Source organism: Myotis davidii, unplaced genomic scaffold (genome assembly GCF_000327345.1).
Source record: "Myotis davidii unplaced genomic scaffold, ASM32734v1 scaffold113, whole genome shotgun sequence".
Lineage (NCBI taxonomy): Eukaryota > Metazoa > Chordata > Mammalia > Chiroptera > Vespertilionidae > Myotis > Myotis davidii.
This window is the reverse complement of record NW_006284356.1, coordinates 255,796-270,576: the sequence shown is the minus strand read 5'-3', so window position 1 is coordinate 270,576 and position 14,781 is coordinate 255,796. Positions and strand designations below refer to the sequence as shown.

Here is a 14,781-nt window from a genome sequence, read left to right as displayed (position 1 = left end):
CCAGCAAAGCTATCATTCAGAATTGAAGGTCCAATAAAGAGCTAAAGGAGTTCATCATCACCAAACCAGTATTATATGAAATGCTGAAAGGTGTCCTTTAAGAAGAGGAAGAAGTAAAAGGTAAAGATACAAATTATGAACAACAAATACACATCTATCAACAAGTGAATCTGAAAATCAAGTGAATAATCTGATGATCAGAATGAACTGGTGATTATAATAGAATCAGGGGCATAGAAAGGGAATGGACTGGCTATTCATGGGGAGGAAAAGGGTGAGCGGGATATGGGAAGAAACTGGACAAAAATCCTGCACCTACGCATGAGGACAGTGGGTGGGGAGTGAGGGAGGATGGTGGCGTGGGAACTGGGTGGAGGGGAGCTATGGGGGGGGAAAAGAGGAACAACTGTAATAATCTGAACAATAAAGATTTAATTAATAAAAAAATAATATTGTTTAAGAAGTTGTAATGACATGTATGAGTTGTTCTTACAAACCTGAGAACACAGGCTCTGGCCGTGGGCTGGGCGGCGCCCATGCACTGGGAGGTGCTGGTTCAGTTCTCAAGCAGTTGGCTGGGCGGCATCCCGTGCACCCAAAGGTTGCCGGTTCAGTTCTGGGTCAGGACACAAGCCTGGGTTGTGGGCTCGATCCCCAGTAGATGACATGCAGGAGACAGCCGATCAATGTGTCCCTCTTACATAGATGTTTCTCTTTGTCTCTCCCTCTCCCTTCCTCTCTCTCTAAAAAAAAAAAACATTTTTTAAAAAATTGAAAAAATAGCCCTCGTTTGTTGGGCTCAGTGGATAAAGCGTTGGCCTGCACACTGAATTGTCCCAGATTTGATACCGGTCAAGGGCACATGCCCGGGTTGCAGGCTTGATCCACAGTAGGGGTCGTGCAGGAGGCAGCCGATCAGTGATTCTCTCATTATTGATGTTTTTCTCTCCCTCTCCCTTCCTCTCTGAAATCAGTAAAAATGTATTTTAAAAAACTGATAAAATAGGACGTACATTTTTAAACACTGTACTTGCAGCTACTCTAGATGTCTGAAATATCTCTGGTAACATATACAGTCAAGCCTCTTTTCTCCAATGTCTCCCACCTCAAACAGTCATGTTGTGCACAGAAAAAAGGTCTTGGTTGTCGACCAAAACTTACGTTCTGGACCTGAGAACCCTTTTATGCTGATGCCTCAGTGTGACAAAAAGTGTCTCTCAGGCAACAAAAAAGGAGAGATACTGCTGTTGCGGCTCACTCTGTGATTAGCACAAGGTTAAAACATGAAGAGGCCGACCAGAGTGCCAGTGTTGCTAAGGGTATGAAGTGCTCACAAAACAACAACCACGGGCACTTAAGAGGTAGGAAAACTGCTGTTCATTGAATAAATGAAAAGCAGTTAGCTGGTGATAGCATTTCTGAGGCAGTGGCATGTGAAAAATTTGTTTAAGACTGGTAGGAGGGTGCGTTGATAAATTTAAGAAAGGAAGAGTTTGCTTATAGATGAAACAAACAGTACATTATATGTACTGTTTCATAAGAAAAGTTAAAACATTTATTTTGGGGGTCTGGAACGCATTAATTCAATTTACGTTATTTCTAAGGGGGGAAAATGATACGTTTTTCAAACAAATTGGTTCTCGAACAGCCTTCCATAGTGAATTAAGTTTGAGAACTGAGGTTCCACTGTACTGGTGCCTCTGAGTAGAGGTCTGCATGTTTGAAGTGGAGGGAAATTACTTTTAATTTGTATTCTTTCCTATCTTTGCCATGTGCATTAGTTTCCTCTTTTATAAGAGAAACCACATATGAAGTATGAATACAATTGTAATCAATCAAAAGACCTCCTAAAACAGCATATGCATTAAGGAATTCTGGGAGGAAAATGCACAACATAATGAAAATTGGTTGTTTTTGATGACATAACTTTGATTTCTTTACAATGGACTTGGTTTTCTAAATTAATTTTATTACTGCTTATAAAAACATATTGGGTGGCGCAAAAAGGTGAATTTTTAAAACTGCAATTCCCTTTCAAACTTTAAAGTTCAACTATTAGAATTAAGAAATATTTTAGTTTTGCTGTGTTTTACAAAACGAATTGGATAAATACCATCCTCTAAGATGTTGCAGGTTAAGGAAATTTTCTGTTGTTTGCTATATTATCTTTGCTTTTGTATTTCAGTGCCAAACCTAAGTCAGAAATCCATGTATCAATGGCCACTCCAGTCACTGTGTCCATGGACACTGTGTCCAATCAGAATAATGATCAACCCACCATTGCAGTCCCTCCCACTTCTCAGCAGCCTCCACCAGCCATTCCAACCATGATTGCAGCTAGTCCCCCGTCACAGCCTGCGGCTGCCCTCTCCACCATGCCGGGAGCCGTTCCCATCACTCCACCTATCACCACCATCGCAGCTGCCCCCCTGCCTGCAGCAGCTGTAGGTGGCAATCCCTCCTCGATTTTGGGACCTCCTGTACCTGAGATAAAAGTTAAAGAAGAAGTGGAACCAATGGATATCATGAGACCAGTTTCTGGTAAGTTCATTCAATGAATACAGTGTTGGCAGTTGCTTCTTCCCCTTTTCCTGATTTTCCTCAGAGTCCCAACTTGTGTTACCCTTAGCTAGGAATGCTGACCCCTCCATTCTCATTTTAAAGTTGCACTTTATTACTTTTCAATAAATGGAAGCTCCTTTTGAAAACTAAACCATTTTGCTGGTTTTATCTTTAATTTTATTTCTTAACCAAAATTAAGAAAAAGATTAATATTTCCACAAAGATATTTACATATTCTTCATGATAGCTTTTTGTATCCTATCTAATGAAACCCTAATATGCTAAGTGTCTGGTTGTCCGTTCAACCAATCAAAGTGTAATATACTAATGATATGCTAAGGCAGCTCAACTGCTCGCTATGATGTGCACTGACCACCAGGAGGCAGACGCTCAGACCAGTAGGTTAGCTTGCTGCTGGGATCTGGCGGATCGGGACTAAGGGAGACACGCCACACATGCCCTGGAGCCCTCCCGTGGTCCTTCCTTGGGTGGCCAACCTCCCCAGTCTGAACGTACACCGGTGCAGTCCCTTGGCCTGGCCTGTGCCCTCTCACAATCTGGGCTGAGGGACCAACCCCAAGTGCATGAATTTCTTGCACCAGGCCTCTAGTTCATTAATAAAATGCTGCCCCCAAAAAGAATTAAAAATCGCCATGTAAGAGGATACAATCGTCGCTAAGTCCTGCTATTTACAATTTATTACCTGCCCATTTTTGTTACACAGTAAAGTAAGATTTATGTTGTTGAAAATACTCTCTTGTTAAACTTAATATGTGTTTAGTAAAATCTTAAAACTATACATTACCCCTTTTTTTCTCTTCTTGTCTGTAAACTCTCTGTAAAGGGCAGATGACTGGAAGTTTTCTTTCTGTTTGATTTTGTTTTTTAATAATTTTTTGTGGATCTTGTTTTTCATAACTACAAAAGTAATATTCAGTGTTAAGAAATTTATAAAAAACAGACAAAGCCCAAGTGAAAAAAGCACAACTCTGTCATCTAGCAAATGTGACAGTCAAAAAAAGAGGCAGGGACAAAATATCAGGGAAAGTTAGGGCTGGAGCTGTGATATTTAAAGACTTAAAGGAAGGCTTCCTGAGAAAGTGTCTTTGAGTAGAGACATCAGAGAGGTGGGGGCCTGGGACAGCAACAAGCCGTGGCAGGGAGCGGAGGTACACAGGTGGAGCCTCCTGCCGAGGAAGTGGTCAAAGGGCAGGTCAGAGGACCAGGGGCGAGACTGAGAGCTGTGGACCATTGCGAGGACGGGAGAGCTGTGAGAGGGTTGAGAGCAGAGGAGGGACTGCAGGTCCCTTGCATTTCTTACAGATCGCTCTGGCTGCCGTGTACAGAAAAGACGGGAGCAAGGATGGAATCGAGGAGCTCTGTTCAGAGGTTATTGCATAAATTGCAGGGAACAATGAAGGCTTCAACCAAGGTAGTAGCAGCAGAAGTGGTATGAAATGACTGGAGTAGGTATGTTGTTAAAGTAGAGCTGAGGATTCCTTTCAGGATTGGATGTGGAGTGTGGGAGCACAGCATCAAGGCCAGGTGTCAGTAACTGGGAGCTCAGAGTTGCCGACAGCTGAGAGAGGGAAGGTTGCAGGAGGAGCACATTCTATAGGGAGGAACTGAGGTCTTGATTTGGTGAGTTTGAGGAATCTGCTAGACCTGCCTCCAGACAGACACATCAGGTTGGCGTTTGGGCCTGTGAACCTGGCTTTTGGAATAGAGAGTGAATTGCAGGCATGGACTGGGAGCTGTCGTGTATAAAATGTGTTTAGAGCCATGAGTCTGGATAAAATCCCTTAAGGAATGAGTGCAAATAAAAACAGAGGCCGCTGTACACTGAGCTCCTCCAGGCCACTGCCCATTCTGTGGAGGAAGAAGAGGCAGAGCAAACAGGAGATTGAGTGAAGGGACCAGAGTGGAGAGAATCAACTTGGGATACGTGATGTCCTGGAAGCGGGGCAGAAATATGTCAGGGAAAGTGGAGTAATCAGCTGGGTCACACGTTGTTGAAAGCTCAATTAGGTTAAGGACTCCTGAATGAACCTAAAGGGTATTATGCTAACTGAAAGCAGTCAGTCAGAGAGAGACAAATGCCATATGATTTCACTTATATGTGAAAACTAAAGAACAAAAGAAAAGAACAAAACAGAAACATGCATAGGTCCAGAGAACAGTCGGATGGTTGCCAAAGAGGATGGGGATTGGAGGACTGTGTGGAAAAGGTGAAGGGACTGAGAAGGACAGATTGGTAGTTACAGAATAGTCGCGGGGACGCCAAGTGCAGCCTAGGAATAGTGTCCGCAATATTGCAGTAACTGTGTATGGTGCCAGGCAGAAGTATCAGTGGGAACACTTGGTGAAGTATTTGATTGTTTAACCACTGTGCTGTACTAATACAAAGTAATTATGAAAATAAACTGTAATTGAAAAAATTTTTTAAGAAAACATACATTTTTCAAAAACGTAAGGACTGAGCTGTGACCATTGGATTTAACAGCATGTGGAGATATTGAGAAGAGCTGTTTTCATGTAATGAGATTAGTCCAGGATGATTGGCTGTGGGTTCAAGAGAAAACTGGAGAGGAGCATTGGAGCCAATAAGTGTGAACAGTGTTTGTTAAAAAGGGGTAGAAAAGGGAAGGGCGGTAGCTGAAGGGAAGTAATGCCAAGAGGAGTGACTTTTAAGCTGGGGCATTACAAGTCCATGTGGGAATGATCCTGTCCAAGGAAAGAATTGATGGTGTGGAGAAAGATGAGGATTCCTGGAGCAGTGTCAGGGCAGGACACACAAAGATAAGGAAATACATGGTCCCGGGGCAAGGAAGACGGTATACGTGGTGGGGAATTTATGAGCATTTTCTGATTGTTCCTTTTATTGTATGTATATATGTATGTATGTATGTATTTATTTGCAGTAAGATTGAAAGCAAGGTAATCAGCTAAGAGCAGGGCTGGGAAAAGAGGTGCTGGAGGTTTGAGGAAGGAGAAGGGTGAAATGGCCATGTGGAGAGAGTGGACTTAGCAGATACCCTGGGATTGCCCCGCAGCAGGAAAGTAATAGGAGAGGGATAAGCAATAGAAAAAAAAAAAAAAAGGTAGGATTAATGGATAATAGTTCCTAGTTCCTATTTAATAGTTCCTATTAATGGATAATAGCTCCTCAACTAGAGGTTGTTGGAGACTGGTTGCTAAGAGGAGTGACCTGGAAAAATAGTTAGTTTTGGCTGGAGAATCAGGTGCTAGAAATTAAGATGTGATGACAGTATTCAGGGTGTGCCTGTTGGGACTGGGCACCGAGGTAGGGTGGGGGCAGGGACGTAGGGATATGATAGATGGGATAAGGGTAGAGGCGAGCTTTTGTCCTGATTTGTAAGGCCCCAGGTGTATGATTCACGCACGCCCAGGCGAGTGCTCCCCTCCCGGTGGAGGCTGCTTGATAGGAGGCCGTGTGCCATGGGTGCCAGAGCTTGAGCTCAGCCCGGCTCTGCGCCGCCCTGCGCTTCCCATGACCTGTGCCTTGTTTTCTCATCTTTAAATTGGGAGTAATAAATTATGCCCATAATTCAGATTATCTTAAGTATGTGACTAAACAGGTTAACTTCTAAGAATTCATGCTCAAAAGCTTGAAATAGTGTCTTGACCATGTGGTTTCTTGTTCCCCTTGGACAAGAAGCCCAGGGGCAGGCAGGCGCTCAGAGGTGGTATGTGGGCCCCAGAAAGCCCTCAGGGTCGGCCCTGCCACCCCAGGGGCTTGACACCGGTGCTTTTGTCACTCCTGCGTCTTCCTGCAAGGACAGTGGAGATGTGAGGTGTTAGGAAGCGCCTGGCCGCCTCTGCACAACTGGTGCTTACCCGGCACCGGGCACACAAGGGTGTCTCTGTTCTACTTATTTTCACTGGTGGACATCTGGTGACGCTGTCCATATGCTCAGGTTCTCATGCACGTGTGTGCTCTCTCTCCCATGCAGCAGTTCCTCCACTAGCTGCCAGCACCATGTCGCCATCTCTTGCATTGCTGGCTAACAACCTGTCCCTGCCCACAAGTGACCTACCACCTGGTGCCTCCCCGAGGAAAAAGCCTCGGAAGCAACAGCATGTGATTTCCACAGAAGAGGGGGACATGATGGAGACAAACAGCACTGACGACGAGAAGTCCACAGCCAAGAGTCTCCTGGTGAAGGCAGAGAAGCGCAAGTCTCCTCCCAAGGAGTACATTGGTAATGGAATCTGCTGTCGTGTGAAGCTTTCCCACTTGAATCAGGACCAGTCCCAAAGCTGTTTACATAGTCCAATCTCACTGTGGCTCACTTACTGGAATTGTACCTTGAGGATTGTGGCAAATCCTATATAGTAAAAGGCTAATATGCAAATCGACTGAACAGCAGAATGACCAGTCGCCCTGACACACACTGACCACCAGGGGGCAGACGCTCAATGCAGGAGCGGCCCCCTGGTGATCAGTGCACTCTCACAGGGGGAGTGCTGCTCAGCCAGAAGCCAGGCTCACGTGTGGCGAGCACAGCAGCAGTGGCGGGAGCCTCTCCCGCCTCCACAGCAGCACTAAGGATGTCTGACTGCCAGCTTAGGTGCGGGGAGCGGGCCTAAGCCGGCAGTGGGACACCCCCCAAGGTCTCTTGGACTGTGAGAGGGTGCAGGCCAGGCTGAGGGCCCCCCCACCCCCGAGTGCATGGATTTCATGCACCAGGCCTCTAGTATGTAATAAGCTACTTAGCATCTTCTTTTTGTTCCCTTTAAACAGATGAAGAAGGAGTGAGGTATGTCCCTGTGCGTCCAAGACCTCCCATTACTTTGCTCCGTCACTATCGGAACCCCTGGAAAGCTGCTTACCACCACTTTCAGCGATACAGTGACGTCCGGGTTAAAGGTTAGCTTCCCCCAGGAGCTTCAGTGTTAATGCATGAAATTGGTCTTTTACTGTGATTACAATCACAGTAGAACAGACGGGTTTACAAGTTTTCACTTTCTAAAAACCTTAAGTTTTTGTTATAAAATCTGAAGACTTTAATGTTTAACTTAGACAGAATGTACATTTGGGTATAAAATTTGGAAAATTACTCTTTGCCTGAGAAAGCTATGTCTACTTTATTGGAAACTCAGTCTAATACATAAGTGACAGCATTGTTCTTAGTAAATTTCATGTAGTCCCAGCTCCTCGAGTGGCGGTAGGTGACTCCTCCGCCCCACAGAGCTGTGGAAGGAGCTGTACTGGGTGTTTGGCATAGTCCATCTGAGTTCCTCGGATGCTCGGATGCACGTGCATCATAAGCTCCAGGGAGTTTTATTTCCCAAAGGACCGCCTTTATTTAACATGTTTAACTCTTGGAGTGGTCAACATTAACTCTTGTTGTTGAACTTAAGAGTAACATTTTGATAAACCAACATTTAATAAAAATGGCTGATAGTAATTCGTAAATATTTGTGCTGATAGACTTTAAGTGTCCTTAATCTCAGATATAGTCATTGCACAAAGAAGTATAAGTTAGCAGAGGATTGGTCATTTCTCCCATTTCCTTAATAGAAAGTCTACTTGGGCACTTCTCTGAGGGCTTCCTTGTGGCCTCAAGGTGAGCAGAGCTGAACTGGACTGACTAATCTCTGAGCAGGGATGAGGGTCCTGGCAGTTCAGTCTCGAAAGCAAGCGTGTCAAACTCAAAGGCTAACGGGACGAATACACAAGGTGTAAGTGTATGTGGCCACAAAAAACAAAAGCTTCAATTTTCCTAGAAACGTAGGTTTATTTCAATAGAGAAAGTGATTCTAGTAATCAGTCACTAGCGAACGGTGTAGTTCATTATTAATAATTATGTATAACAAGATATTGTAAAAATTAAGTTACGAAATTTTTATTAAAACATTTCTTACATACTGTTATATTGGCCGGGCTGCAAAAATATTCGTTGTGGACTGCATACGGCCTGCGGGCCACGAGTTTGACATGCTTGTTCTAAATGGAAGTATAGAAGTAGCAACACATTCCAGGTTTTCTTCCTCACGAGTGTTCCCTGAGGTTTGAAGAGCAGGTAAGATTTCCATAGGTAGAGAATGTTGGCCTGTGATAGAAGCAGGGTATGAACCACTAAACCTCTCCTCATGCCAGAATTCCACAGCCTAGAAGTTAACATTTAAAGTGTTCCCTAGTAACATTTTAAGCCATACTAAAAAAGTCTTATTGCTTCTTGCGACTCACCATAACTGTATCAAGAAAGGTAATTTGATGACTGAAAATGTTCATGATTCCTACATCTTATGTTTGAACATGTCCATATTCATCACTTTGGGCCAAGTCTCTTGACTGTTAAACTAGTTGAACTGTTTTGCCTAAGTTTTAAAATCATATTCTTAAAAATAAATCAAGATTAAATGTTAAAAACTGGTCAGGTCATTTACAGGAAGGAAAGGAAAGAAATAGAGGATCAAGAAGCCCAAGAAATTCCCTGACCCTTTGGCTAACTGGTTAGAGTGTCAGCCCAGGGACCGAAAGGTCATGGGTTCAATTTCCAGTCAAGGGCACATACCTCAGTTGCAAGCTTGTGCAGGAGGCAACCAATCACTGTATCTCTCACATCAGTGTTTCTCTCGCTTTCTTTTTCCTCCCTCCCTTCCACTGTCTCTAAAAAAAACATTGATGGAAAAAATACCCTTGGGTAAGAATTTTAAAAATAGAAGCAGCACAGGAAAGCAATAATAACATGGCAGATTTAACCTTACATATCAATAATTACCTTAAATCTGAATAGTCTGAATATACCAATTAAAACACAGAATGACAGAATGGATGGGAAAAAGATCCACCTATATTCTGTCTATAAGAACCTCACTTCAAGTACATTGACATAGGTAGATTGACAGATGGAAAATATATGCAATGGAAAAATTTTAAAAAGCAAAAGTAGCTATATTAATATCAAATAAAAGTAGACCAGAGAAAAGAACATTACTGGAAACAAAGAAGGGCATTGTGTGCTATTAAAAAATGTAGAGGCAACAAAAACCAAGAGCCTCAGAATACTTGAAGCAAAACGCTGGAGCTGGAGGAGAAATTGGCAGGTGTGCGATGCCGTGAGAGCTTCAGCGCCTTGGTCTCAGCGACTGGTAGGAGCGCTTCACAGAGTCAGCGAGGATGTAGAGCTGAGCACCACACACCAGCATCTAAGAAATGTTCATACACACTGGAACAGCGGCAGAAAATACACATTCTCTCAAGTCCACACAGAGCATGTAAAGACAGGCAGTGTCCTGGACCAGAAAACAAATCTTAGCAGATTTAACAGAATTGAAATTATATAGATTATCTTCATTTCCTATAATGGAATCACATTGGAAACCAAAAACAATGAGAACCAAAAACCTCCAAACCATGGAAATTACACAACACACTTCTAAGCAATGAGTCAAAGAGGAAGTGTCAAAATTTTTTAAAATACATAAACTGAACGGAAATAAAATGAAGGGTAATCAAAATATATGGGAGGCAACTAAAGCAGTGCCAACAGGGAAATTTATAGCACGAAATGCTACATTAGACAAGAGGGAGCATCGCAAAGTTCCTACAACAAAAACAGTAAAAAGAGCAACATATACTCAAAGCAAATACAAGGAAGAAAATAGTAAAGACAGCAGAAATCAGTGAAATTGAAAAGAGGAAATTAAGCCCTGGCTGGTGTGGCTCCGTTGAGTGTTGTCCCATACACCAAAAGGCCACTGGTTCCGTGCAGGGCACATGCCTGGGTTCAGGCTCAGTCCCCACTAGGGGACATGCAGGAGGTAGCTGATTTATGTTTCTCATCAATGTTTTTCTCTCTTTCCATTCCTCTTTCTCTAAAATCAATAAAAGTAACATTTTTTTAAAGAGGAAATTAATAAAATCAATAAAACAAAAACTCTGGTTCTTTGGAAAAAGATCAATAAAATCAAATCTCTAGAAAAACTGAAAAAGATAAAGGAAAACAGGCAAATTGGGATTATCAGGAGTGAAACAGGATATTACTACATATTGTGCAGCCATTAAAAGCATCCTATATAATAAAAGCTTAATATGCTAAGTGTTCGGTTGGCTATTCAACCAGTCAAAGCATAATATGCTAAGGCCGCTCAACCGCTTGCTATGACGTGCACTGACCACCAGGGGCATATGCTCCGACCAGTAGGTTAGCTTGCTCCTGGGTTCTGGCCAATCAGGACTGAGTAAGACGGGCCACACACGCCCTGGAGCCCTCCTGTGGTCCCTCCCCAGCCCCAGTCGTGCACTGGTGGGGTCCCTCAGCCTGGCTGGCACCCTCTCACAATTCAGGCTGAGGGACTTCCCCCCCACCTCCAGCCCACCCCACCACTCCTCCCCTGCCCGAGTGTACCAATTTCATGCACCAGGCCTCTAGTAAGAAAATACTACGCAGTCCCTCCCTGGCTGGCCAACCTCCCGTGTCCTTCCCCCATCCCAATTGAGTACCAGTGGGGTCCCTTGACCTGGCCTGCACCCTCTTGCAATCTGGGATCCCACAGGCCAGGCCAAGGAACCCCACTGGTGCACAAATTCGTTCAAAACCATAAATTACCAAACGCCACCATAAATGGACAAATCTTAGTAGTCCTGTAACCATTAAATAAGTTGAATCCGTAATTCAAAAGCTTCCAAATAGAATCCCTAGGCTTAGCTACTTTTTTTAAATATATTTTTTATTGATTTCAGAGAGGAAGGGAGAGGGATAGAGAGAGAGTCATCAATTGGCTGCCTCCTGCATGCCCCCAACTGGGAACTGAGCCCATAACCCGGGCATATGTTCTTAACCAAAGTCAAACCTGGGACCCAGTCTGCAGGCCAATGCTCTATCCACTGAGCCAAACCAGATAAGACAGCTCAGCTACTTTTACTGGGAAACTCTTCAAATGTTTAAATGAACAATCAACATAATTTTTTATAATCTCTTCCAAAATACAGGATGGAACAGTTTCAAATTCATTTTTTGAAGTCATCATTTCCCTTATAGAAAAACCAAAAAGGGTATCAATACAGAAAACTACAGATTGATATTTCTCATGAATATGGAAGCAAAAAAACTTAAACTGTTAGAAAATTACAATCCAGCAATATATAAATAGAATTTTGCACGTTTATCAAATGAGATCTGTTACAGCTATGCAAAACTTCTTTAATATTTGAAAATCATAAAGTACCACAAACAAGAGAGCTTAAAATAAGACATTTATCTCATAGCTCTGGAGTCCAGCAGTCCGAAATGAAGGCATCAGCAGGACCAGCCTCTCTGAAGGCTGCAGAAGACCATTCTCCTTGCCTGTCTAGCTTCTGGCCAGCAAGCATTCAATAACACTGGGCGTGCAGCTGCTTCCCTCCAGTTTCGCCTCCAGAACCACAAGTGTTCTTCCCTGGGTATCTGACTTTTCTCTTCAGAAAGACATTCGTCATTGGAGTTAGGGTCCATCTTAGCTCAGTATAACTGCGTTCCATCTGCAAAGACCATCAAGTTTTAGGTACCAAGGCTTAAGACTTTAACATGTCTTTCCGGGGTAACACAATTCATCCCACAACAAAAGCTACAAAAGAAAAATTACATGATTATATTAATTGATGCTGAAAATTATTTGACAAAATTCAACACTTATAAAAACTCAAAAATTGGAAAAGAGAAAGACTTCCCTCAACTGAGTAAAATGTCTTCAACAGGGGTGGGAAACATCTCTGCCAAAGACCATTTGGATATTTATAACATCATTCGTGGGCCATACAGAATTACCGACTTAAACATTAGCCTTACCTGAAGTGAGCAAAATGACAAGGCTGTTCTGTCCCACTACTCCATAGAGAACTGGAAGTTCTAGCCACACTTCAAGACAAGAAAAAGAATAAACAGCTATACTGGTTCGAGAGAAATAAATGAACCCTATTTGCAGATGACATCATCTGCGTAGAAAATCTCTAAGGATTCTTTGCAAAAACTCCTGGACCTAGTCAATGAGTTCAGCAAAATCACAGGATCCAATATCCACACACAACAATTTTAGATACTTGTAATGAACTTATGAGAATTTTGAGAGGACATACAATGTTCATGGGTTAGAAAGCTCTATAAAAATGTCAGTTCTCCCTAGGTTGATCAATAGGTTTAATATAGTTCCTATCAAAATCACACAAAGGCTTTTGTAGACATAATAAAGGATATTTTAAACTTGACATTGAAAAGCATAGGAGGTAGAATAGCTAAAATAATCTTGAAGCCCTGACTGGTTTCGCTCAGTGGATAGAGCCTCAGCCTGCAGACTGAAAGGTCCCAGGTTTGATTCCGGCCAAGGGCATGTACCTTGGTTGCAGGCACATCCCCAGTAGGAGGTGTGCAGGAGGCAGCTGATCAATGTTTCACTCTCATCAATGTTTCTAACTCTCCAACCCTCTCCCTTCCTCTGTGTAAAAAATCAATAAAATATATTCAGATGCTGTAATGGTATAGAAAACACAGAAATAAGTCCACACAGATATGCTCAGCTGTTTTGTTTTCTTTTTACTGAAGTGCAATACCAGTTCAGTGGAGGAAGTAAAGTCTTTTAACAGACAGTCCTAGACATTCATAAGTTAAAAAAAACACAACCTCAACCTAATTTATACAAGAATTTACTCAAAATGGATTTAACTTTGAAATGTAAGACTTTTAGAAGAATACCTGGCAGACATTCTTTTGCACCTTGAGCGTGGTGAACACTTCTTAGGACTGATGCACATCCCTGTGAACATTTTAGATATGCTACCTTCAGCCTCTATTGTAAAAACACCATCCTACATAATAAAAGCCTAATATGCAAATTGACTGAACGGCAGAATGACCGGTCGCTATGATGCACACTGACCACCAGGGGGCAGATACTCAACGCAGGAGCTGCCCACACGCTCCAACCCGTGTTGGACAGGCCAGCAAGCAGCAGTGCTAGGCCACCAGCCAAGGCGGGTGCCAGCGGAAGCCCCACCGGTCATCCCACAGATCGGCCCTGATCGCCATTCAGGCCTAGGGACGCTACATGTGCAGGAATTTTATGCACCAGGCCCCTAGTGTATTAAGAAAACTGAAGAAATTGAGCTTCATAAGAACTTGTTATCTGTCAAGACCCGTTAGGAAGATGAAAAGACAAGCCATAAGCTGGGAGGGAATGTTAACAAACCTCATAAAGGACAGAAGCGTGAAGATATATTTCCCCAAAGAGGATCCAGCACAGGAGATGCTGAAGGTCCTTAAGTGTTGGCTGTGTGGACTTCCCCAGGGTGCTGTGCCGGGGAAGGGGGATTGGATAAGGTCACAGACCTCCACAGGGTGCTGTGCCCATGGGGGAGGGGGTAAAGTCACAGGCTTCCCCAGGGTGTTGTGCCGGGGAGTGGGTGAGGGTTGGGTAAGGTCACAGACCTCCACGGGGTGCAGTGGGGGGGTGGGGAGCTTCACAGAGAAGGAACCTGCCAAACATCCCTCAGTGAGGTGGCCAAGGCCGTGGCAACACGACTGAGTCAGGTTAATAGTATGTTCTCTATAGACTGTGAAGGCTCCTCAGATTCCCAGAACCCAGTCTAGCCTGTGAGCCAGGCCTGTTGGCAGGGATGGGCACCCTGCAGCACTGGCCAGAATCAGCAGCCTGGGGTCATCGGAGCAGGAGCCATCAGCCAGGAGGCGTTTAGGGAGACATGAGTGAGTGGAATGTGGTATCCTGATTAGATCCTGGAACAGAAAACAACTATTTTTTTAAATGTTCAATCACTAGCATCTGTGCACCACAACATTCCAGTGACTGCGCCCGGCCAGGGCCCCTCAGGGTGGTTCTCATTGCTATTTCCCTAGTGACATTGAACATCATATAGTTATTGACCGTTTGTGTTCTTCTGGATAGATGTCCTTTTGGATGTTTTTGCCCTTTTATTTTTTTTAATTAAGTCTTCATTATTCAGATTATTACAGTTGTTCCTCTTTTTAACCCCCATTGCTGGGAGTGGGTCCATCCTTGCTGTTTCAAGGGACCTGGCATATATGGCATACTGTTCTTAATATGTTTGCTCACCTTCTTGGCACTATGTGTTTTAACCAAGGTCACCTCTCCGAGAAAGGTTGTTTCCCCAGGTAGAGATGTCCCCCTGAAGTTAGGGAGGGGATAAAACCCCTTCACTAAGTGCCAAGCGGGTAATTAATCTCTTTAACTACCAACAAT

At 43.5% G+C, this 14,781-nt stretch overlaps 1 protein-coding gene and 1 long non-coding RNA gene across 4 annotated transcripts in view; one reads left to right on the top strand and one right to left on the bottom strand.

Annotated features, from left to right (window-relative positions):
• SAP130 (Sin3A associated protein 130kDa) overlaps nucleotides 1–14,781 on the top strand; it is an 81,596-nt gene that overhangs the window by 59,437 nt on the left and 7,378 nt on the right. For all 3 annotated transcript variants that reach the window (XM_015571666.1, XM_006754767.2, XM_015571664.1), the window contains 3 exons: nucleotides 2,186–2,541; nucleotides 6,537–6,785; nucleotides 7,328–7,453. In XM_015571666.1, coding sequence (XP_015427152.1) covers nucleotides 2,186–2,541; nucleotides 6,537–6,785; nucleotides 7,328–7,453 — 731 coding nt within the window. The remainder of the gene's footprint in view (nucleotides 1–2,185; nucleotides 2,542–6,536; nucleotides 6,786–7,327; nucleotides 7,454–14,781) is intronic.
• Nucleotides 3,100–14,781, bottom strand: part of LOC107184963 — a 13,309-nt gene continuing 1,627 nt past the window's right edge. The window contains exons 2-3 of the long non-coding RNA XR_001515875.1: nucleotides 10,917–10,921; nucleotides 3,100–3,111 (exon numbers count right to left, since the gene is read on the bottom strand). This is a non-coding gene — a long non-coding RNA (uncharacterized LOC107184963). The remainder of the gene's footprint in view (nucleotides 3,112–10,916; nucleotides 10,922–14,781) is intronic.